General features: G+C 54.1%; 1 protein-coding gene across 4 annotated transcripts in view; it reads left to right on the forward strand.

The window, feature by feature from the left end:
* Window positions 1-24,713, forward strand: part of LOC105464298 (Rho GTPase activating protein 8) — a 99,507-nt gene that overhangs the window by 37,468 nt on the left and 37,326 nt on the right. For 3 of the 4 annotated variants that reach the window (XR_011614204.1, XM_071080729.1, XM_071080727.1), the window contains exons 4-8: window positions 6,194-6,325; window positions 7,156-7,248; window positions 10,651-10,737; window positions 18,788-18,886; window positions 21,907-22,017. Coding sequence is in view for 3 of the 4 variants with exons in the window: in XM_071080729.1 (XP_070936830.1) it covers window positions 6,194-6,325; window positions 7,156-7,248; window positions 10,651-10,737; window positions 18,788-18,886; window positions 21,907-22,017 (522 nt within the window). In the remaining variant the exon portion in view is untranslated. The remainder of the gene's footprint in view (window positions 1-6,193; window positions 6,326-7,155; window positions 7,249-10,650; window positions 10,738-18,787; window positions 18,887-21,906; window positions 22,018-24,713) is intronic. The other variant, XM_071080728.1, reaches the window with a different exon arrangement.

Below are 24,713 nucleotides of genomic sequence, written 5' to 3' on the forward strand. Positions count from 1 at the left end.
GTGAGTCACCTGCTCTGAGGCCTCCTTTGTGAACTTGTTGGTGTGCAGAGCTCTTGCACTCATAAGCCTACTGGAGGGCCATCTGTGGACACACCCGGTCCCTGGGCTTCCGTGCACCATTCATTAGCACAGTGGGAGCCAGGTTTGGTTTCCTTTTAGCCACCCGAGCTGTGGGTGCCTCCCTTTGGAGTTAGGGACAGTCCCCTGGTCCTAGGTGTAGACCAACCTTACAGATGACATGGCTGCCAAGTGCCAGGCCTCCCACACACACTGTCCCTTTGAAACCTCCCTGGGCCTCTCTCCGGGAACACCTTCGGAGCTGTATGAGTTTCCTGTGGCTGCCGTAACAAAAGACCACATGCTTGGCCGCTTAAAATGCTGAGTGGACCTTCCTTGGTTCTGGAGGGCACCAGTCTCCAAGGTCAAGGCAGCGGCAGGGCTGCCCTCCCCCTGGAGGCTGCGGGGGAGCTTCTGGCCTCTTCCAGCTCCAGGGGGCCCCGGGTGACTGGTGACCGTGTCATTCCCTTCTCTGCCTCAGTCTTCACATGGCCTTTTTGCCTCTGTGTCTTCCCATCTCATAAGGACACCAGCCACTGGACTAGGGCCACCCTAATCCCATAGCACCTCATCTGAACTAATTGTACCAGCAAAGACCCTATTTCCAAATTAGGTCATACTCTGAGGTTCTGGGTGGAATTTTGGGGGGTGCCATTCAAACCCAGGACAGAAGACAAGGGCCTGCTGCTGCTGCTGTCGTCATCGGCTCAGCAGGCATCTATTGAGCACCTACTGTATGTGAGGCATTGGATAGTCACTGTATCAGGGCCCACCTGTGAACTGAGGAAATCAACATTGTGGTTTGGGAAACTGAGGCCAGGAGATGACTCTGAGACACAAGGCAGTGGGACATGGAAGGGGCTGAGTGAGGGGTGCTTGGACCCCATGTACCTTGTATACACCCAGCGCTACCCAGGTGCGCATGGGCGCCACAGCTGGTACGGGGTGGGGGCCATAGAAAATCCAGGTTGTTGGTTTGCCATACCAACAAGCGCCAGGAGCATTGAGAAGGGGAGGTCTCAGGCCGTTTCCCAACTGACTTGGTCAAGGAATCTTTTACTGCACTGAGCAGAATCCTCTGAAGGGACAAGCCCAGGGGCCCTCATAGCCACCAAGGCTGTGTACATTACCCCAATCTATCTGTACATTACTCCTCCTGGGCCTGTACCTTCTGTTCCCCCAGCCTTTGCGTGCAGCAACCCCAAACACATCCTCCCTTGCATATGTCCCCTCGAGTGCTCACCTCCATCTTGTGCCATTCCCCTACTGTGGCTGTCCTCTCTCCACCCCCGACCACCATGCACACACCCCCTCTCATGCTCACACCCCCCATGTACACACCCCTTCCCATGGGCCCACCCCTCTCATGCACACACCTCCTCCCATGCACACACCCCCTCCCATGCTCACACCCCCTCCCATGTACACACCCCCTCCCATGTACACACCCCCTCCCATGCACACACCCCCTCCCATGTACACACCCCCTCCCATGGGCCCACCCCTCTCATGCATCCACCCCTCTCATGTACACACCCCCTCCCGTGCCCACACCCCTCCCGTGCTCACACCCCCTCCCGTGCCCACACCCCCTCCTGTGCCCACACCCCTCCCGTGCCCACACCCCTCCCATGCACACACGCCCTCCCCTACACACACGCCCTCCCCTACACACACCCCCTCCCATGCCCACAACTCCTCTCATGCCCACACCCCTCTCTCATGCACACACCCCCTCCCATGCCCACACTTCTCCATCACTAAGTTTCGTGCTCAGCACAGACTGGATGTTCAGAGTGAAAGTCTAACCTAAACTAGATTGACTCATGGGCCCTTAGATGGCTGTCACATGACCCCCAGGCCACCAGACCCCCTCCAGGACTGAGCCTTCTCCAGCCCAGGACGTCTTTGAGTCCACATTCTTGAGCTCTGGCCCGGGCCTCCGGGCCTCTTAAGTCTGCCTGTTTCCTTCCCTCCCTCCGTCACCCTTCTCAAAGCCACGTGGGCCTCCTGCCCTGCACCCTCTGCACTGGCCGTTTCCCGTTGCTCAGAAGGCAGCACCTGCCCCTCCCCTGTGTATGGCCTTGGGCGCCCTGTCACCCTCTTTCATCTGTCCCTGGCTGCTGGTGTCTGCTGTGCTGGCCACACTGCTTTCATAAGGCGGCCACCGAGCCTCCTTCCTGGTGAAACCCCCGGGCCCAGGAGAGCTGCTGCTGGGGGAAGAGTTGGCAAAATAGCGAGAGCAGCGCCCCTGCCAGAATCCCCGTCCAGGTGAGTGAGAGCTCCCCAGGCCCAGGGGAGAAGCTCAGTCTCAGTGGAGGGAAGTTAGGTTCTCAGAGCCTTGGAATTTGCTCCCGGACAGTGAACTGGTTGAGCTTCATTCCCAAGGCCGAGCCCTGGCCGATCTCTGGGTGCCCCTGGAAACATTTATTGTGCCCTTGTGAGGACAGGGAGCACGGCACCTGGCCTGCCACGGACTCCCTCACTGCTGGGGACAGCTCAGGACATGACCCTGGCGGGGAGGCTGTGCCTTCCGCCACTTCCAGATGCCAGCATCTAACTGCTAAAGCCAAGGAACTCAGGGAGTAGGCTGCGACCTGGAACCCCCAATTCGAGATGAACAAAGGCACGATCGGATTGTAGAAGCACCCAGAAGACTTTGGGCTGGTTGCTTTGTGAGAGTCCCCCCGATAGATGCATCCTGTCTGGTCTGGTAAAGAATCTTCCGACCACAGCTGAAACTGCAGTGGCGAAGGCAGAGACCTCTCGGGGAGCAGGTGCCAGGAGCACCTTCCACCAGTGCTGCTGCTGCACGGTGAGACCTGCAGGATGCATGGGGCGACCTGGGATCCTGGGGCTGGTTACCCCAGACAGTGAGACTGGCTTTCCCCAGAGGGTGCTCACTCCAGTGAGGAGGTGATGCCAGCCTGCTGCCCACTCTTGGTGTTCACCAGGCACACAGGAAGAGACGGATGCCAGATTCAGGAAAAGTTCGTATCCTGGGGTCGTCTTGAGAGGACGCATTCCCTTGTCAGGTCATTTAGGCACGGAAAGACCCGTGACCTGTGGGTCAGCTCTCCCCACGGGACTGCTGCTGGGCCAGGAGGGAGCTCAGGATTTGCTGTTCTTATAAAGACAAAAGTGCCTTCGAAGACTGTGAATTGGAGGAGTGATGGGGAGAATGACTGTTTAATAGGTCTCGGTTTTCTTTTGGGTTGATAACAATATTTCAGAACCATAGAGAGGTAATTGCACAACTTTGTGAATACACTAAATGCCACTGGATTGTTCATTTTAAAATGGTTAATTTATATTATGTGAGTTTCAACTCCATTGGACAAAAAGCACCCCTGACAACAAATTGGTACCTTGTGCTCTTTTATGTACTTATTCAAGATTCCTTTACTATTAGGTGGAAGTGGTAAGCATGGCTTCCTTGAACAGTTGTATAGGTTGTTCACTGCACAAGGCTAACCAGATGAGAAGCTACTATCAGCTGGTATTCTTTTCACTCAGTGCGGGACAAGCATCTTCCCAGAGGAAAACGCATCTTTTTCTAACTCATGTAAAGGTGCTCTGTGGGCTTCTTGGCCTTGGTAAGAGCCATCAGGCTTAGCCTTCTCTGCAGCCTTTATGAAAAAAACACTCCGTCCGTTATCCTCCGTATCCATTTCAACCGGATGGCTTTTTTGTGGCCAGATGCATGCTCCTATTTTTGAAGTGGATGAAGAAAAGAGTCTGTCTTTGAAACTCAACTGGTAATTTAGTTAATGACTTCCTGTGCTGAGCACGTGGGCAGATGCGTTGACACCCAGAGGATTTTAGCACACTGAACAGAAGGCACCCGGAGGAGCCCAGCACTGGGGCCAGAGGGAGAGTTCCTGCTTTTACGAGAAGGCGTCCAGAGTGGGAAGATGAGCTGTGCAGAGACACTGGCCTCAGTTTCCCTTTCTCCAAAAAGTCATTTGCGAAATGCGAAAGTGACTACCCTGAGAAGTGAGGAGGAGTGAGACATTCTCAGTGGCTCGGGGACTCTTCCACCCCTCTGTGTTCAGGTGGAAGTCTCGACCTGGTCTTCTGAGACAGTGACTCAGTAAAGGATGACCTTGGCGAAGTGTGCCCCAGTGGCTTAGCCCACATGGCGTTCAAGACAGGCAATGCGCTGGAAGATGGGTGTTGAAGTTACTTCCACCACGGGTGATCTGAAATCACGCATGGTGTGAGGTCAGATGTGCGTGATTTCTCCACATCAAAGCAGACAATGGGATGGGAGCAGGCGTGGATGGCAGCCCAGGCTCTCAGAGACGCTGAGTGTGTGGACGCTGGAGCCAAGCTGCTTGGTTCGAAGCCCAGCTCTGCCCCTTACTGCCTCACCTCTGTGAGCCTCAGTTGACTTGTCTATAAAATGGAAATAATAGTACCTGCCTGCTAAGGTCATGGAGAGAACTGAATGTGTAGAAGGCCTGCAGTTCGGGTGGTTTGGGCTTTTGACAGAGGGCACTCTGACGTTGCTTATAAATCAGATGCACAAAGGAGAAGCTGGCATCCTTGGTCTCCAGGCTTCCGGGCAGTGCAAGACCAGCCGAGCATCTGCAGATGGGCACAGGCAGCTGGGGCTTTCTCCTGAGGCAGTTCTGGGGGCATCTGTCTGCAGAGCACCTCGCCCACAGCCTCAGAGAGTGGGACCACCTGGGTGGATTAATTACAAGATGTGCTCCAGGTGAGAACCTGGACAATCTGAGCTGAGGGATCATGGCCTGACTGGCTCAGTGTCAGGCCCTGCAGAGTGCTGATGGAGGGTTAGGAAGGAGGTCCTTCTGCAGCCCTTCCTCCTGCAGATGGCAGGGCAAGCCCTTTCCCACAGGTGACATGAAGGCAGTGCTTCCTTGGTGCAGCAGGGCAGGATGGAACGTGGTCCATGGGAAGTGGGTAGAGCCTACACCATAGCGGGTGGCAGGTGACAGACGCAAAGCAGTGTCAGGACTCTCACTTTATAATGAAAAGCAAAATGTTAGAAGCTCACCTCGAAAGAGGGAATTGCTTGCCTTAGAAATGCAGCAAGCAGCAGGGCGTCTGAGGTGGAAGGGCCTGTGGTATTGGGGTTAATGGCAAGGGCTGAGCAGTCAAGCATTCCTGGGTTCGAATCCCAGCTCATCCTCCTCACGAGTTTCCTGGGGCTGCCGTAACCATGACTACAAATGTGGTGGCGTAAAACCAGAAGTGTATTCTCTCACCATTCTGGAGGCCGGAAGTTCACAATCAAGGTGTGGGCAGGGCCGTGCTCCCTGCAGAGGGAGAATCCCTTCCTTGCCTGTCCAGCCCATAAGGGCTGTCGGCAGTCCCGGGCCTTCCAGGGCTGGTGGCCACGTCACGCTCTGCTCTGCTTTGCCTCTGTCTTCACGCGACCTTCTCCCCTCTGACTTCTCATCTTCACGTCTGCCTTAGAGGGATGCATGTGATTGCACCGAAGGTCCGCCTGGGTAGTCCAGGATGAGCCCCTGCTCTCAAGGTCCTACATTTAATTGCACCTGCAAAGACCTTTTTCCCGGATAAGGTCATATTCTCAGGTTCCACGGATTTGATAAAGATTTCTTTCCACGGCCCATATTTATGCCTACCACATCCACTTACTAGTTGTGTGACCTTAGGTAAGTCACTTAATGCCCCAGAGGTCATCTGGGAAATGAGGACCGGGGCCCACGGTGCATGGAGTCTCCGTGTGGCCCAGTGCTGGCACCCACTGGGTGACCACAGCTGCTGTTGCAGGAAACGTTGGATTTCAATAATGAGCAGGTGATTTTCTTTTTTTTCTTTTTGAGACAGAGTCTCGCTCTGTTGCCCAGGCTGGAGTACAGTGGCCGGATCTCGGCTCACTGCAAGCTCTGCCTCCCGGGTTCACGCCATTCTCCTGTCTTAGCCTCCCGAGTAGCTGGGACTACAGGCGCCCGCCACCTCACCTGGCTAGTTTTTTGTATTTTTTAGTAGAGATGGGGTTTCACCGTGTTAGCCAGGATGGTCTCGATCTCCTGACCTCGTGATCCGCCCGTCTCGGCCTCCCAAAGTGCTGGGATTACAGGCTTGAGCCACCGCGCCCGGCCAGGTGATTTTCATAACTGAATCTTCTGTGTTATGCCAGGTATTTGAAGTACACGCTGGACCAGTACGTCGAGAACGATTATACCATCGTCTATTTCCACTACGGACTGAACAGCCGGAACAAGCCATCCCTGGGCTGGCTCCAGAGCGCATACAAGGAGTTCGACAGGAAGTGCGTGCCCGCAAGCCTTCGGGGACCTGGGTGTGGGCTAGGTGTGGCAGGAGGAGGCATTGTGGCCACAAGTGCTCACACAGTATGCAGTGGGGGAGGGGCCTGGAAGGGCGGAGGGTAGGGGGTGAGCAAACGTGGGGCAGTGGGGGTTCACCTCCCCTCTGGGCTAAGACTTTGGAATCCCGGGCAGAGGATTCTTTCTTTTCCTTTATTTTTATTTATTTATTATTTTATTTTTATTTATTTATTTTTTTTGAGACAGAGTCTCGCTCTGTCCCCCAGGCTGGAGTGCAGTGGCGCGATCTCGGCTCACTGCAAGCTCCGCCTCCCGGGTTCCCACCATTCTCCTGCCTCAGCCTCCCGAGTAGCTGGGACTACAGGCGCCCGCCACCGCGCCCAGCTAATTTTTTCTATTTTTAGTAGCGACGGGGTTTCACCGTGGTCTCGATCTCCTGACCTTGTGATCCGCCCGCCTCGGCCTCCCAAAGTGCTGGGATTACAGGTGTGAGCCACTGCGCCCGGCCCTATTTATTTATTTTTTTTAAGAGACGTCTTGGCCAGGCACCATGGCTCATGCCTGTAATCCCAACACTTTGGGAAACCAAGGTGGGTAGGTCACCTGAGGTCAGGAGTTCCAGACCAGGCTGGCCAACATGGTGAAACCCCATCTCTACTAAAAATACAAAAATAAATAAAAAGAGAGACAGTTTCGCCCTGTCACCCAGGCTGGAGTTCAGTGGGCTGTAGCAATCCTCTTGCTTCAGCCACCTGAGTAGCTGGACTACAGGTACGCACCACCACACCCAGCTAGTTTTTGTATTTTTTTGTAGAGATGGGGATCTCACTGTGTGGCCCAGGCTGGTCTCGAACTCCAGGCTCAAGCGATCCTCCCACCTCAGCCTCCGGAAGTACTGGGATTACAGGTGTGAGCCACCACACCAAGCTGACACCCTTGCTCTTAAAGGGCCAATCAGTCAGTATTTTAGCTTTGCAGGCCAGTCACTCTATTGCAATGACTCTGCCGGACCGTGTTCCAGTAAAACGCTATGGACACTGAAATGTGAATTTCATGTCATTTTCACGTGTCATGAAATCTTCTGTTTCTTTTTCAACCACTTAAAAACACAAAAAGCCGTTTTTAGCTTGCAGGCTGTACTGAAGCAGGAAGCAGGCCGGGTTCGTCCTGCGTGCCCTTTCACCCATCCCTGGTCCAGTGAATTACGGGCAAAGAAACCAACTGCGTAACTGTTTCTTCACTAACCCCCCTTCCTGCCTGCACAGCCCTTTACGGCCTGCAAGGGGCATTCCGATGCCTACTATTGGTAGGATGGGCAGTTCCATTTTACAGATGGGCACACAGGCCCCAGAGAGCAAGTGACTTACCTGTGGTCACTCAGCTTGGGTGTGGTAGGGCAGGACCCCACCCCAGGCCCCCGCCTCCCTCTCCCACCCCATGCTACTCACCACTCGGCCATGGCCCGGAGTCAGTGGACTTTTCCTGAGGGACGTCCTGCCTAGCAATCAACTTTGCAATATATCTGGCTCGTAGACTGCGGCGGTGGGCATTGATATGGATATCCTAGATTCCTCTGGGTTTTCCTTCTTCGAAGTCCTTTCAAACCTGTAACAGAAATCTGCTTCACAGATACCTGAGTCAATGGGACAGTGGGAGGCAGCACCTGATTGTCCCAGAAGTCCTTCCTCCAATTGCCTTTTGGGTCCTGCTGTCATTATCAATAGGACCTTTAGAGGGACTTCTTGGTTCCCTGTCCCATGTCTTAGGCAAAGAATTGTTGCTGCATTTTGTAGTCATTTACTGGGCACCTTTATAAGCTGGAGTATGGCCTAGCCCCAGCTCATGTCCTCCTCCAGGAAGCCTTCCTGGGTTGTCCTGGGAGAATCAATAGCCCCTCCCCTGCAGCCTCAGTGTCCCTGAGCAGGCACCAATCCTAACACTTAGGGGTTTGTGAATGGGTCTGCCTCCTTCACTAGGCTGTGACCCCTGACCTGTCTCTGCATCCCTTGCAGGTGGGAAAGGGTCTGCATATGGCAGGCTTTTTTTTTTTTTTTTTTTTTTTGGAGACAGAGTCTCATTCAGTTGCCCAGGCTGGAGTACAGTGGCGAGATCTCGGCTCACCACAACCTCTGCCTCCCAGGTTCAAGTGATTCTCCTGCCTCAGCCTCCCGGGTAGCTGGGACTACAAGAGTGAGCCACCATGCCCGGCTAATTTTTGTATTTTTAGTAGAGACGGGGTTTCACTATGTTGGCCAGGCTGGTCTTGAATTCCTGACCTCGTGATCCACCTGCCTGGGCCTCCCAAAGTGCTGGGATTACAGGCGTGAGCCAGTGTGTCCGGCTAGCAGGCTTTTAATAAGCATTAGATGGGAGGATGGAGGAGTGAAGTGGTACTGGCAGGAAGTTACCAAGGTTCCAGCCAGCGTAATCAGGAAGGCTGCATGGAGGAGACAGCCTTTGAGCTGCCCGTGGAGTGGTGGGCAGGGTGTCACGAAGTGGCAATCACTGGATTTTGTTTCTGGTACGAGGTATGGCCAGGTGCAAGAAAGAGCAGGGTGGACTTTGGTGCAGTTGGTGGGGGGCTGGACTGTAGGGTGGGGAGCCTTGGAGGAAGGCAGCAAAGGAGGGAGGGGCACAGAGGATGCTGGACTGTGTTTAAGAGGCAGCAGGGAGCCATGGCAGGTGCTTGAGGAGAGGTGAGTGATGTGTTTAAAGCAGCCCTTTCAGGAGGCTCAGGCTGACACAGCAGGATGTGCACAGTAGCCCTGTCTTGAGCTAAAGCAGCTGAAGGTTTTGCCCTCTGCACTTCCCCAAGTGACAATCGAAGATGCACCCCAGATTCCTTGAGGTGCCTTCCCCACTTCTCAGTTGCCAGAAATCAGCTCAGAGAAACAAACCCGAAATCAGCCCAGGTGGTTTCCCTTCCCTTTCTTGAGGGGGCTGCCGGTTCGCACATCAGGAATGGGTCATTCCTGCTTGAGAGACAGCAGCAGAATTCCTTAACATCCAGGTAAGATGTGCCAGTGGTCGATGTATGAAATCTTGCTGGCGAGTTGGAATCTGTGTTGGCAGCAGTGACGTGAACAGTGACAAAGCATCAGCCCGGGGAAGGAGGCCGGCCTTGCCGCAGCCTGGGGAGGCTGTCAGGGCTCTCACATTGAAGGGCGTTGATAAGCGGATCCACGCAGGTGGGGAGACTTGAAGCAGTGACTTCCAATCGGCGATCATTTAACCTTGGCCAAAGGGGACTAGGCAGGGAAGACAGGAACGTGACAGCCGTGGCCTTCAAGTCATCAGATGAAAGAGGTGGACTTGTTCTGTGTGACTCTCCCACTCCCCAGGAGGGTGGATAGGGGTGGGGGTTAGGGTTAACGTTACAGATCTTGGCTCAGTAGAAGCAAAAAGGAGGGACACTCTACACATTAAACTACCCAAAAGTGGAGTGTCTCCAGGGGTGGTGAGTTCCCCGTCGCTAGAGGTACCTTTCTTGCCCAACCTGATGGTTTTGGGCTGAAATATTCAAGAAGGAAGTGTTGGGACTGGGAAGAGGGAGAGAGGGAAGCTCACCTGGTGTTCCATTTTGTGGGCGGCTGTTGCACTGAACCAGCCTCTGGCCGGCTGACGTTTAGGTTATTGCCGGGTTTTTTTGCCATCATAACCAACATGGCGAGCTCCTTCTGGTCCGGGTCAGCTCCCGGCAGGGGAGGTGTTGGCCGAGAGTCTCTGTGCGGTTTTAATTCTGAGAGCTGTTGCCAGATTGCCCCCAGGTTGTGCTCCAGACCCCCACCCCACCCTGGTGTGAGTGAGTGCCTATAAACAGGGCTCCGACCTGCACGTGTGCCTCTGCGAACTGTAAAGGGCTGCAGGCGTGCCTGGCGGGGGCAGTGGGTGAGGGGTCCTGATTTTTCCCTGAGTTTATTTCTTTTTTTTTTTTTTTGAGACGGAGTCTCGCTGTGTCTCCCAGGCTGGAGTGCAGTGGCGTGATCTCGGCTCACTGCAAGCTCCGCCTCCCGGGTTCACGCCATTCTCCCGCCTCAGCCTCCCAAGTAGCTGAGACTACAGGCGCCCGCCACCACGCCCGGCTAGTTTTTTATATTTTTTTAGTAGAGACGGGGTTTCACCATGTTAGCCAGGATAGTCTCGATCTCCCTGAGTTTATTTCATTCTTTGTTTGATGTCCTTAAATTGATCCCGTTGAGAGAAGTAACATTCTGAGACTCACAGTGGAGGCAGCTTTTTTTGGGCTATTGGGCGTGGGGTGTTTCTCGGAGCCTGGCAGCCTGAAGTCATCTCCCGTTTCCCTCCTCAGATACAAGAAGAACTTGAAGGCCCTCTACGTGGTGCACCCCACCAGCTTCATCAAGGTCCTGTGGAACATCTTCAAGCCGCTCATCAGGTGTGCGGGACTGTGGGAGAGGACCCCGCTGGGGTTGGAGGTCCCTCAGTGTCCGTGGGACGGCCTTCCCTATCCACGTGCCACGGAGGGCCCGTCTCCAGGGTGCCTGTGGATCTGGGGCTCCCCACCCGCTTGGGGGTCTGCGGGGGGTCACAAGGCCGGCCCAGGTCATGGACAGGAGTGGCTGGCCTTTGACACCTGTGGGGTTTGCACTTGGTGTTTAGCCCCCTGCCTTGACCTGTGCCCCCACACTGTGCGACCACCCTTGGGTTCCGTGCATTTCCAGAGGGACTCACAGATCTCGGGAAAGCCGTTATCTTCACTGGTGTAGTCTGTTACAGAGACAGGGCACAGATTTAAGTCAGCAAAGGTAAAAGGCACACAGGGCTGAGTCCAGGAGGTCCAAGTGCAAGCTCCCAGCTGTTCTCTCCAGGCGGTTTCATACAGACAGTGCTCCACTCTCCCAGCAAGAACGTGTGGAGGAGGAGGGAGCATGGCTGGCCAGGGAAGCTCACCGAGCCTTGGTGCCCAGCGTTTTTGTTGCAGGTCAGTCATGTAGGTACGGAGTATCCACCTGGCTGACCTCAGTCACTCGGTCTCCAGCCCCTCCTGAGATGAGATGAATACAGCCCAGGGTCCCCACCCTCAATCACATTTTTGGCACAAACTCTGTGGTGTTGGCCCAAGGCCTCCAGTGTGCAAAGACATGACCAGGCTGACTCCTCCAGGGGCCGAGAGGTTTCCACCCAGGAGCAGGTCGCCCATGGCCAGGCTTCTCTTTGGAATGGGCAGGGCTTGGGCACCCCAAGCCTGCTGAGTTAAGCTTTTATTGCATAGCAACCCAAATAAGCGGCCTAAAGAGAGGCAGCCACAGCCCGGAAATGTGGCGACTTCAGTCAGCTTCTTCCATATTTAGGCTTGTTCCTGTTGAAGGATTTCTGCCTCAGTATTGGGAAGCAGGAGCTCAAGGGGCTGGTGAGGCCTGGGGGTCTCTGCCTGGGTCGCTTGGGCGTCCTGTATTTTCTTCTGTTTGGGCTGTATGCATCAGGCACAAACTGTGCACGGAGCCACATGACGGGGGTGGGATGGGGAGGAGACTGACAGATGTCGCTCTTGCGCGGTGGCTCTGGCCCTGCCTGGGTGAGTTCTGCAGGCGAGGGAGGGGTCAGAGCAGGAGGGCCCCGGTGTGCACCAGATGCGTCAGGATACTCGGGTGAGGTGATTGCCTCTGTGAGGGGGCGGGAGGACTCCTGGAGGGCCTCCCTGGGAAGAAGCCTTTGGGCACAGGAGGCACATCCCTGGAGGGGTCGTCATTCTTCCCCAGAGGTTCGAATCTCACAGACCTTTGCCATCTCCCCACTCAGCCCCTTCCACCTATTGGAGCCCACCCACGTGGCTCTGAGGCTGCTGCTGATACAGGTCTCTTCCTCACGCCCCACAGACATCGTGCAAGTGGGTGTGACACTCCGTGTACAGGGAGCACTCGGACAGAGCTGGAATGCCAGCTGGGACCTCAGAGTCCACACTCTGTCTCCTTCCCATTTCCCATCCATCCCTGGGAAGCATCTTGGCCCCCCAGGAGCATGGACAGCTCGGGCTCTCAGGCACCTGCCTGTCTCCCCACCAGCCAGCTGCTGCCCCAAGGGCTACGCTGCCCCGTCCCACCCTTGTCCTTGTGTCCCTTTGTCTCTTACTGTGACTGGCACTCAGAGGAATATTGGCAAGCACTGGTCCTTGGGGCACATCGAGAGCTACTCTGCAGCCAGACACAGTGGCTCATGCCAGTAATCAAGCACTTTGGGGGGCCAAGGCAAGAGGCTCACTTGAGCCCAGGAGTTTGACCTGGGCAAGAAGGTGAGCCCCACCTCTATAAAAAATTTAAAAATTAGCCAGATGTGGTAGCATGCGCCTGTGGTCCCAGCTACATGGGAGGCTGAAGCAGGAGGATTGCTTGAGCCCAGGATTTCAAGGCTGCAGGAAAAAAAAAAAAAAAGAGAGAACTGCCCTTTCAGGCAGCTTGGAGCCTTTCTTTTCTTTCTTTCTTTTTTTTTTTTTTGAGACAGTCTGGCTCTGTCACCCAGGCTGGGGTGCAGTGGCCAGATCTCAGCTCACTGCAAGCTCCGCCTCCTGGGTTTACGCCATTCTCCTGCCTCAGCCTCCCGAGTAGCTGGAACTGCAGGCGCCCGCCACCTCGCCTGGCTAGTTTTTTTTTATTTTTTTATTTTTTAGTAGAGACGGGGTTTCACTGTGTTAGCCAGGATAGTCTCGATCTCCTGACCTCGTGATCCACCTGTCTCGGCCTCCCAAAGTGCTTTTTTTTTTTTTTTTTTTTTGAGACAAAGTCTTGCTCTTGTCCCCCAGACTGGAGTGCAGTGGTGCGATCTTTGCTCACTGCAACCTTCTCCTCCCGGGTTCAAGCGATTCTCCTGCCTCAGCCTCCCAAGTAGCTGGGATTACAGGCACCTGCCACCATGCCCGGCTAATTTTTGTATTTTTAGCAGAGACTGGGTTTCACCATGTTGGCCAGGCTGGTCTCAAGCTCCTGACCTCAGGTGATCTACCCGCCGCCTCCCAAAGTGCTGGGATTACAGGTGTGAGCCACCGCGCCTGGCCTTTTCTTATCAGCTACCAAAGCTGTCATTCCAGGGACTGAATCGTGTGGCCCCGAGACCCACTGGGAGAACTGGCAGAGCAGCAGGCTTGAGTCAGCTCCTGCTTAATCTACGGAGAGATTTTTGTGGCCAAAGAGCTCCTTTCGTGTCACTAGAATTTCCTGACAGTTTTTCTCACCTAGTGGCCTGTGCCGCACACATTTCCCTATCGGAAGGTGAGGTTTTGTTTGTGTTTAACCAGGCCCAGCACCCTTGTGCCCTATGTGACATGTGACATATTTGACATGGCAAAAAAGCTAGTCCCGTCATTTACCTTAGAAAAGTCCTTAGAGGGGCCGGGCGCGGTGGCTCACGCCTGTAATCTCAACACTTTGGGAGGCTGAGGCAGGCGGATCACCTGAGGTAAGGAGTTCAAGACGAGCCTGGCCAACATGGCAAAACCCCATCTCTACTAAAAATACAAAAAATTAGCCGGGCATGGTGTTGGGCACCTGTAATCCCAGCTACTCGGGAAGCTGAGGCAGGAGAATCACTTGAACTCTGGAGGCAGAGGTTGCAGTGAGCCACGATCACGCCATTGCACTCCAGCCTGGGCAACGAGCTAAATTCCGTCTCGAAAAAGAAAAAAGATGGCCGGGCGCGGTGGCTCACGCCTGTAATCCCAGCACTTTGGGAGGCCGAGGCGGGCGGATCACAAGGTCAGGAGATCGAGACCACGGTGAAACCCCGTCTCTACTAAAAATACAAAAAAAATTAGCCGGGCGCGGTTGTGGGCGCCTGTAGTCCCAGCTACTCGGGAGGCTGAGGCAGGAGAATGGCGTGAACCTGGGAGGCGGAGCTTGCAGTGAGCCGAGATCGCGCCACTGCACTCCAGCCTGGGCGACAGAGCGAGACTCCGTCTCAAAAAAAAAAAAAAAAAAAAAAAGAAAAAAGAAAAATCCTTAGAGGGCAAGGCATGGTGACTCACGCCTGTAATCCCAACACTTTGGGAGGCCAAGGCAGGTGGATCACTTGAGCCCAGGAGTTCAAGACCGGCCTGGATAACATGGTGGAACCTCGCCTCTACAAAACAGACAAAAATCAGCCAGGCGTGGTGGCGCGCACCTTAGTCCCAGCTACTCAGGAGGCTGAGGTGGGTGGGAGGATTGCTTGAGTTCAAGAGGCAGAGATTGCAGTGAACTGAGATAGCGCCACTGCACTCCAGCCTGGGTGACAGAGTCCAACTTTGTTGCACTTGGAGCTCTGGAAACCTCTAAGGTTCTTGGAAAAAAAGTTCACCTGCTTGGCCGGGCACCTGTAATCCCAGCACTTTGGGAGGCTGAGATGGGCGGATCACTTGAGGTCGGGAATTCATGGCAAGCCTGACCAACATGGTGAAACCCCATCTCTACTAAAAATCCAAACTTCAGCCGGATGTGGTGGTGCATGCCTGTAATCTCACCTACTTGGGAGGCTGAGGCAGGAGAATCACTTGAATCCGGGAGGCAGAGGTTGTGGTGAGCTGAGACTGCACCATTGCACTCCAGCCTGGGCAACAAGAGCGAGACTCTGTCTCAAAAAAAAAAAAAGTTCACCTTCTCCTCTTGTTTTCCACATGGCAGCCTGGACGGCATGATGGTGATGGCATCAGACTACCTGGGCTCGACTGCTCTGACCCTTGTCGTCCATTACCCTCAACAAGAGAGGCAACCCCTCTCTGCCTCAGTTTCCCCATGTGGCTGACAAGGCTACTTAAGTCATTCCATTGTCACAATAATTCACTGACTTAATACATATAGAGTGTTTATTTTATTTTCCTTCCTTCCTTCCTTCCTTTTATCTCTCTTTCTTTTTTTCATAGGGTGTTGCTCCATCACCCAGGTTGGAGTGCAGTGGAGCAATCATGGCTCACTGCAGCCTTAACCTCCTGGGCTCAGGTGGTCCTCCTACCTCAGCCTCTCACATAGCCAGGATTACAGGTGCGCACCACTATGCCCAGCTGGTCTAAAACAATTTTTTTGTTGAGACAGGGTCTTGCTATGTTGCCCAGTCTGGACTGGAACTCCTGGCCTCATTTCTCAGCCTCTCAAAGTGCTGGGATTATAGGAGTAAGCCATGTTGACTGTTTAGAATAGGGCCTGCCAGGCACTAGCAAATACTCAGTGTTAGTTGCTAGTACTGTGTTTTTTGTTTGTTGTCGTTTTGTTTCATTGCTTTGAGACAGGGTCTCAGTCTGTTGCCCAGGTTGGAGTGCAGTAGTGCCATCACGGCTCACTGTAGCCTTGAACTGCTGGACTCAGGTGATCATCCCACCTCAGCCTTCCAAGTAGCTGGGTCTACAGGCATGCCACTATGCCCAGCTAAATTTTGTATTTTTAGTAGAGACAGGGTTTTGCCATGTTACCCAGGCTCATTTTGAATTCCTTAGCTCAAGCAATCCTTCAGTCTTGGCCTCCCAAAGTGCTGGGATTATAGGCATGAGCCACCTCACCTGGCCCTGTTTTAAAATGTTTTTAAGCTGGCTGGGAGCAGTGGCTCACCCCTTAATCCCAGCACTTTGGGAGGCTGAGGTGGGCAGATTACCTGAGGTCAGGAGTTCGAGACCGACCTGGCCAATATGGCGAAACCCCGTCTCTATAAAAAATACAAAAATTAGTGGTGCGTGGTGGCGGGCACCTGTAATCCCAGCTACTCAGGAGGCTGAGCCAGGAGAATTGCTTGAACCCAGGAGACGGAGGTGGCAGTGAGCTGAGATCGCGCCATTGTACTCCAGCTTGGGCTGGAGTACAACAACAAGAGTGAAACTCCTCCTCAAAAAGGAAAAAAATCTTTTTACACTACCCTTTTGTATTAATTTGATTCCAATATCTTATGCATCTTATGTGCCAGGCACCGCAAAATAGTACTGTGAAGTCAGCCACATTTTCCCCGTTTCAAAGAAGAGGTTGATTCTCAGAGAGGTTACACCCAAGGTCGCACCACGAGGAGGGGCGTGGGCTGGGATCCAACCCGAGCCTGTGTGACTCTGCCCCTCATCCTGCTTTGTGCCTGGACATAAGCAGCTGCCAGGAGAGGACCACAGGAACTGGGCTGGGACTCTGGAGCCCAGACTGGGCTCCGCTGCCCATTGCCTGTGAGGTCTTGGGCAGCCACATAATCTCTCTGTTCCCCGGGTCTTCATTCGTAAATGAAGGAAGTAGAAGACCTCTGAGGCTCTCAAACGCCCACACACAAAAGAGCCCTGGGTCTGGCCCAGACCTCCCGACTCACACCCCCGCAGGTGGTGCCTGTGGCTGCGGCTCTAACCAGAACCGCAGTGACTGCCGCCCGCCGTGTTGGGAGTCCCTGGCTGAGCTGGCCTGTGGGCCCTTTCCCGAGAGGGAGAGGCAAGTGGTAGGCCTCTGGCTGCGCCTGCCCCCGAGTCCATGTTCGGCAGAGCCTGGCTTGCAGGAGGGGTCAGGGAGGCTGCAGAGAGGAAGGTGAGGGGCTGGGCAGGGGAGGCCTCCCTGCAGCTCTGAAGCGGGCACCTCTGTCCCTGAGAATGGTTACTGCAGAGGGGCAAGGCTCCCTTGGCCCTTGGTGGGTTCCTTCCGCCCATCACACAGGACATTGACAGCACTTTACAGCCCCAGGAAGAGCCTCTGGCAGCCTTCCGGCAGAGACCAGACTGTCCCCGAGTCCTGTGGAGTCTAAATGGGCAGGTGGTGAGGACACTCCCGCAGGGGTCCCACCAGCCCCTTCCCCCGGGGGGCTGGGGTGCGAGGACTAAGGCAGGCCCCGCTTTCCTCCCTCCCCTTGTCTTTGGTGTGAGGGGCACACTGCACTTTGGTGACTATTCTGGAGCCCCAGCCGTCAGCCCGGGTTCCCTGGCCTCCTACCTGGCAGTCCCCACCCCACTCCCCCGGCCCCCAGGTCCGATTCTTTCTCGTCCACTAGGGGGAGCCAATACACACAGCTCGGCCTCCCTGGGGCTCCTTTGGGAACCTGGCGCTGGCACTGGGCTGAGCGTTGGGCTGGCGCTGTCCCTTTGGATCCTCCTACCTGTGATGATCTCCGTATTTTTTATTTTTGCCATGGTAACTTGAATTATCTTGATTTCACAAAATAACATTGAAAATACATGAATACTTATTTTAAGACTTTCAAATTGTCATAAAATAACATAAAATATCTTCGGTTTGGCCGAATACATAACTTTCCTTTTCCAGTAACAGTATAATTCTTTACCCACATTAATAGTTGTATATCCTGGCTGGGCACGGTGGCTCATGCCTGTAATCCCAGCACTTTGGGAGGCCGAACTGGCCAGATTATGAGGTCAGGAGTTCAAGATCAGCCTGGCCAACATGGAGAAACCCTGTGTCTACTAAAAATACAAAAATTAGGAGTGGTGGTGTGCACCTGTAATCCCAGCTACTCGGGAGGCTGAGGCAGGAGAATCACTTGAACCCAGGAGTCAGAGGCTGCAGTGAGCCGAGATCACACCACTGCACTCCAGCTTGCGTGACAGAGCGAGACTCCATCTCGGGGTTGGGGGGGGAAGTTGTATATCTTAAACATATACAATAAGGAAATAATACTGTCCTACAAAATAAAACTCATATATGTATGACAAAAACCAAACCTAGACTGTCATAAAGAAGGGGAGGATTACAGGCTTCTGTATAAAGGCATGCTCACATCTATCTGTTAGTGATCCCCACTTTGCAATTCATGCTGAGCCTTGTTATAGCAGTCGTCGCAGCAAGCATGTCCACCAGACATCAGGCAGCGGACTAGACGTGCAAATAGCCTTGCATTGTCTTCCGCCCTCACTTAGGAGAAGGAACCCCCCACTTTCAGATCCAGGCCCTGAGAGGGAGTGAATTGCCCTGGGGCACAAGGGGAGGGAGGAAACGGAGTTGCTGCACCAGGCCAGGGCATGTCTGGCCTTCTGGCTGCGCTACTCCCTGGGGTCCCAGAGACTGTCCTGGAGACAAAGCTGGAGAACCTCGTTTATCCTCGTCCTTAGAAGAGGTGGCCAAATGTGAAGCCACCACTGACCCCAAAACCACCAGCAGCTGAGGCTGCCCTGGGGCAGGCGTCAACCTCAGAGGTTGTCTGTGCCAGTGCCTTAGTGTCCCCTGCCTAACCTGCATCCCCCAAGAGCGCTTCTTGGCACTTCCGCGCTATCTCCTATATCTATGCAAATTCAGGGCAGATGTAAATTGGAGGCAGATATTTATTTTTATGCAGATGAGCCACTCCAGAGTGTTTGGTGCATTGGAGATCTCGTGAAAGCAAAATATCTCCCGGCGTGGGCTGCTTGTTCGGGTTTTAAGTCGTGTCAGCGTTTACATTTTCTTAATATGAAAAATGCCTGCGTTGGTCTGTCGCCAGCTCCCCCTCCCTCCCTGCAACCCTTGGCCTCTCTGCTGGCGCCTAATGGTTTCTTTATTCTCTTGCTTCTGCTTTCTTAGTCACAAGTTTGGGAAAAAAGTCACCTATTTCAACTACCTGAGCGAGCTCCATGAACACCTTAAATACGACCAGCTGATAATCCCTCCCGAAGTTCTGCGGTGAGTGCCGGTTAGACCCCAGAGGCCACATCAGTACCTCTTCGTGCTTCCAAAGGGCTTGGTTCGATCCATGAATGTTTAAGGCTTTGTTTCCAAATGTGTGCTTGGCTAGCTTTGGCTCAGAAATCTGCGGCGTCAACAAAGATCTGCAGCTGCTGACTCAGAGAAATGAGATTGCAAAGGTTGTGTGCAGGACGGGCTGCTTACCTCGCCCACCGCTGCAGAACTGATTTAAAAAAAAGCCCTAGCCGGGCACTGGCCGTTTGTTGCCTTGGTGTTTACTGTTTTTTGCTTTTGAGCAGAAAATTGGGGGAATTTCCCAGGCGTGTGGGTAACGCTGTGTACAGAATGAAATGTTCTCAGGGATGTCGCGGGCGCTCTAGAAAACGACCTGTCTGCTGGATGCTGAAAGCTTGATTGGTGTGTCTGCTACGAGGCTTAAACGTAGGCCCGGATGAATAGAGGCTGCCCAGGAAGGTGCGTGCCATGCAGCCAGTACAGGGTGTGCAGATCCAGCCTGGGTCTCTGGACCCCCAGCCTGGGTTCCCTCTGCCCCTGTCTCCCTCTCTGAGGGGCTCCTTTAAAGGAGTAGGCTCTTGCCAAAGTGCATGCAGGTGAGACTGGTAGCTTTGCAAGGGCAATGGAGATATTAACTTCTCTCCAGATGCCAAGTCATGTGGCACGTGCTGGGATATAGAGGTGTTTAGAGAGTGTGGTCCCTGCTCTCATGACACGCTCAGGCTAGTGAGGGCCACAAATCAGTGATGACAGGGGCCAGAGGAGGCACTGAACCCAGCTGGGAAGGGGACTGATATGTGGGGGTAATCCAGGAAGACTTCCAGGAGGAGGTGGCTCTTAAAGTGAGTTTCACAGGGACAGTTGGCTAGATCAAGAGGCCAGGAAGCCCTCCTGCAAACATGTGGGTGAAATATTGGGAGATCTGGAGGCAGCAAGAAGTCCCAAGTGATCAAGCAGAAGTTGGTGAACGTGAAGCTGGAGGTCACCTTGGGCTGGGAGTCCTTGGTGCCGAGCAGAGGAGAGTGAACTGGACCCAGAGGCCATGGGAGGATGATGGGAATCCTTGGTCTGCCGTGGGCCCTGGCAAGACTCCACTCCCAGACCTCACTAGAGTGACCCGGGGGAGTCCATGGAGACGGCTCAGAAGATGTATTTTTAGCAGCTCTGTGGTGGAAGTGATTTGATCTGGTGACAAAGGGTAGCTTCACATCCTCCCGCGTGGGAGAGCAATTTGGGGATGAAATGGACGGCATCTGAAACACCCAGCTCCGGCTTCTCAATGGCTACTGGGTGCAATCTAGGGCCTCTGGAATGTGCAGGTGGCTGGCAACACTGAGGGTGCAGGGTCCTGTGAGTCAGAGGGGCAAGGTTTGGGAGAGGGGCGTGGGCTTGGGCATTGGGAGCTCCTGAACTTACTCTGTAGGAAGCCGGTACCCCTGTTCCATAGCCGTGCAGCAGAACCCCAGAGGACACGTCCAATCCTGATGCTTTTAATTGAGCATCTACTAGACTTGGGGGCTAAGTCTGGATTCTATCCACCCCCACATACTTCCTGGTGGGTGCTGCGAGGACCGGAGGCTGAGACCCACTGGCAAAGCAGCAGGGCAGGGCCTTGGGGTCCTGAATCCTGGCTGGCGTCCCAGCTTGTGACCTGGGGCAAGTCCCCAGACCTTGACAAGCCTCAGTTTCCCAATCCGTAAAGTACACAAAATAACCCTTTCATGGTAGGCCCCTCATGAGGGACAAAGACCTCTGGGGAGCCACTCGGGACACAGAGCGCTGTGATTAACTCACAAAGGACAACCCAACCGCATGTGGCAGCGGCTCACACCTGCTTGGCTGGCCAGGCTCAGTCCAGTGTGCCGCCTTCTCTGCAGACCTTTCCTGCATGCCGGGTGCCTCTGCGACGTGTGCCTGCACCGTCTTATGTCACTGACTGCCTTGCTCCCGAACTGCTGACTAATGATCATGTTCTCCCCCCATCCTGTGGCCAGGTTACTGCTGTATGCACAGTGCCCGGCACATAGTAGGGCCTCAATATGTATTTGCCTGTGTTAAGGGAGGACTGTGTTAAGGGAGGACTGTGTTAAGGGAGGACTGTGTTAAGGGAGGACTGTTACCTGCTGCACAGAGGCTCTTTTCTTTTCTTTTTTGAGGTGGAGTCTCGCTCTGTCGCCCAGGCTGCAATGGCACGATCTTGGCTCACTGCAACCTGCACCTCCTGGGTTCAAGTGGTTCTCCTGCCTCAGCCTCCCAAGTAGCTAAGATAACAGGCGTGCACAACCATGCCCAGCTAATTTTTGTAATTTTGGTAGAGACCGGGGTTTCATCATGTTATCCAGTCTGGTCTTGAACTCCTAACCTCAAGTGAAACGCCTGCCTTGGCCTCCCAAAGTGCGGGATTACAGGCATGAGCCGCCGCGCCCAGCACAGAGGTTCTTTTTACTGGAAGGCTTTAACATGAAGCTTCCTTCAGAATTTATCCATCCTCTTCAGAGTCCAGCTGTTCATGGCTTTCTTTATTCATTCAACAAATATTTTAATTGAGCATCTACTAGGCAGCAAGCCCTTTCCAGACACTGGGGACAAAGTAATTAACAAAAGGGACAAGTCCCCTTTAGCATTACAAGCCAGCGTTTGTCTTAATTTCAGACACTCAGGAGAGCTGAGGGTGGTCACGCCCACCTCGGGGCTGGCCGCATGGCAAGCGGGTGAGGCCACTCTGCCGGCCAGGGTAGGCCCGCTGGCCAGGGGTCGCAGGAGAGAATGGACACTTGCTGGGGACTGGGCTACTGCCTGTTGCAAGAATAGGCGACAGCAGTGGGGGATTGTGACCGCGTGAATGTGAATGTGTGTGAGCTGGCAGCATGGTGTGTGTGCCCCGAGGGAGGGGATGCCCAGGTGTCCTGCAGGTGTTTGTGGGGTAGCCAGCTCCACCCAGCGCCTCCATGGATGCCAGCTGCCCCTGCCAGGTGAGAGCCCGGCCTCTGTTGTGTCTGCAGGTACGATGAGAAGCTCCAGAGCCTGCACGAGGGCCGGATGCCGCCTCCCACCAAGACGCCGCCCCCGCGGCCCCCGCTGCCCACCCAGCAGTTTGGCGTCAGTCTGCAATAGTAAGTGAGCCAGGGATGTGCCTGCTCCTATGCCCTGGACCCTGGGAGCTGTGGGGCGCTTCGGAGTCCAGAGACATTTTCCCCAGACTTTTGTCTCCAGCAGCCAAGCTTAACCCTGCAGGAAAGATAAAGCCTGAGCTCCTCACTGAGGCTGCGGCTCGATGCTTGGTGCCTGGTGGGGGATTGTGTGCTCGCTGCTCTGTGCCTGGTGGGGGGACCGGCAGTGGGTAGCGGATGGGGTCCCTGGGGTTCCCACCCCAGCTTCTGTCACTGCTGCCCTCTGGGCATATACTTCCCACCACCTTCAAGGAGGGCGTGGTCACAGAATGTGCTTATGTGTGGATGTGGGGCGTGTCGTGCTCGGAAGAAGCTTCCGGAGCCAGTGGGCAGCTGCCTCTCATGGTCACGTACAGGCCTGGGTGAGGCAGAGACGGTGCCTGGTCACTCTGCATCCCTGATCCCCGCATCACCGTGCACCCTGCTAACACCCAGGCTGGACACAGGCATAGAGAAGATAGGCTTGTGCTGGACTCAGCCACTGAGATTTAGGGGTCATTGTTACTGCAGCATAACCTGTCCTTCCTAATACCCTTTATCAGCCGCATGACCTCAAACTCACCTCTTCTCTCAGCTTGTTTCCTTATTTCTGGTATACAATCCTTTTTTGGGCTGGCAGGAGCAGAGTCTTGCTCCGCCTCTCAGGCTGGAGTACAGTAGCTCCATTTCAGCTCACCGCAACCTCCGCCTCCTGAGTTCAAGCTATTCTCCTGCCTCAGGCTCCTGAGTAGCTGGAGTTACAGGCACCTGCCACCACATCTGGCTATTTTTTTTGTATTTTTAGTAGAGAGAGAGTGTGGTCATGTTGCCTGGCTGGTCTCGAACTCGTGACCTCAAGCGATCCACTCACCTTAGCCTCCCAAAGTGCCAGGATTACAGGCGTGAGCCACTGCACCTGGCCACCCAGGGTAGATTTTGAAACATTTTGAAAGGTTTTGAGAACTGAGGAGGCTCTGGGTGGCATCTGGGCCGGGGGAGGAGATGCATCGGTCACCCGCCCTTTCTGAGCCATGTGGGCAAGGGCATTCCTGGGGTTAGAGGGGAGTGGATTCGGCCCTGGGGACTTGCCTGTTTCTTTCTTGGCCGAGAGTGGTGGAGTTCAGGGAGGATAGGAAGGAAGGCAGAGTCATGGACCCCAATGAAGTTCATACCCTCATTCCCAGAACCTGTGATTAGGTCACCTTACGTGGCAAAAGGGGCTTTGCAGAAATGATTAAGTGAAGGATCTTGGGATGGGGGGTTATTCTGGGTTCTCTGGTGGGCCCAAAACAATCGCCAGCATCTTTACAAGAGAGAGGCAGGAGGGTCAGAGTCAGAGGAGATGTGGCAGCAGAAGCAGAGGCCAGAGAGGTGCGGGGCCAGAAGCCAAGGTACTCAGGCACCTCTAGAAACTGAAAAAGGCAAGGAACGGATTCTCCCCGGAGCCTCCAGGTGGAACACAGTCTGGTCAACCCCTTTTTGACTCCTGACACCTCCAGGATATGAGATAATACATTTGGGTGTTTTGTTTGTTCGTTTTGCTTTTTTTTTTTTTTTGAGACGGAGTCTCGCTCTGTCCGCCAGGCTGGAGTGCAGTGGTGTGACCTCAGCTCACTGCAACCTCTGCTCCCCGGGTTCAAGCAATTCTCCTGCCTCAGCCTCCCAAGTAGCTGGGATTATAGGTGTCCACTGCCACGCCTGGCTAATTTTTGTATTTTTAATAGAGATGGGGTTTCACCATGTTGGCCAGGCTGGTCTTGAACTCGTGACCTCAGGTGATCCACCTGCCTTGGCCTCCCAAAGTGCCAGGATTACAGGTGTGAGCCACCTTGCCTGGCCCATTTGTGTTGTTTTAAGCCACCGAGTTGACGGTAATTGGTTACTGGGGCCACATGAAAATAAAGCAGGTGGTAGTGAGTTGGTGGGTAGTTGTGAGTCTAGGGGGAGGGAAGTGTGCTAAATCTTATTTCCAGAACCAGCAAAGGTTGCTTCTAGGGTGCTTGAGCCCAGGAGAGGGATGGGCCTAGAGTGCAAATGTGAAGCTGGGTGGGCATCTCAACACTAAAGAGGACCATTGGTGCCCCACCGTGGACCCCTAGACCAGCACTGTCTGATGGAACTCTCTGTCAGGATGGACCTGGTCTGCGCGGCCCGGTATGGTAGCCAGTGCTTGGTGCGGCTGGTGCAGACGCTGAATTTCTAATTGTATTTCATTTTAACTGATTTCAATTAGAACTGTCGCAAGTGACTTTTGACAGTTGTACTGCACAGCACAGCTCTGTTTCACCCTCGCCTTCCCCAACTAGGCACACACACAAGGGGTTGCCACTTAGACATTTTGTAAGCACTGTGCCAGTAAATGAGCAGGAGAATATATGTTGAAATAGAATGTTCACCCCAAATATATCTGGAACACATAGTTTACTACCAAATAGTACTTCCTTTTCCTTTTTCAGACATTGTGAGACTGTGCGGGTATGAACAGCTCTTCAGCTCCCATCACCCCTTAGGGGCCGCCCAGGAATGCTGGGCTGGGCAGGCACCTGCAGTGACCTCAGGCTCCTCCTGGGGGCGCTGGTGAGAACTCAGCCCTTGAGCAGGCTGAGCCAGCAGACCAGAATTTTGGTTTTTTTTGAGACTTTTTTTTTTTTTTTTTTTTT

This window comes from Macaca nemestrina, chromosome 15 (genome assembly GCF_043159975.1).
Source record: "Macaca nemestrina isolate mMacNem1 chromosome 15, mMacNem.hap1, whole genome shotgun sequence".
Taxonomy (NCBI): domain Eukaryota; kingdom Metazoa; phylum Chordata; class Mammalia; order Primates; family Cercopithecidae; genus Macaca; species Macaca nemestrina.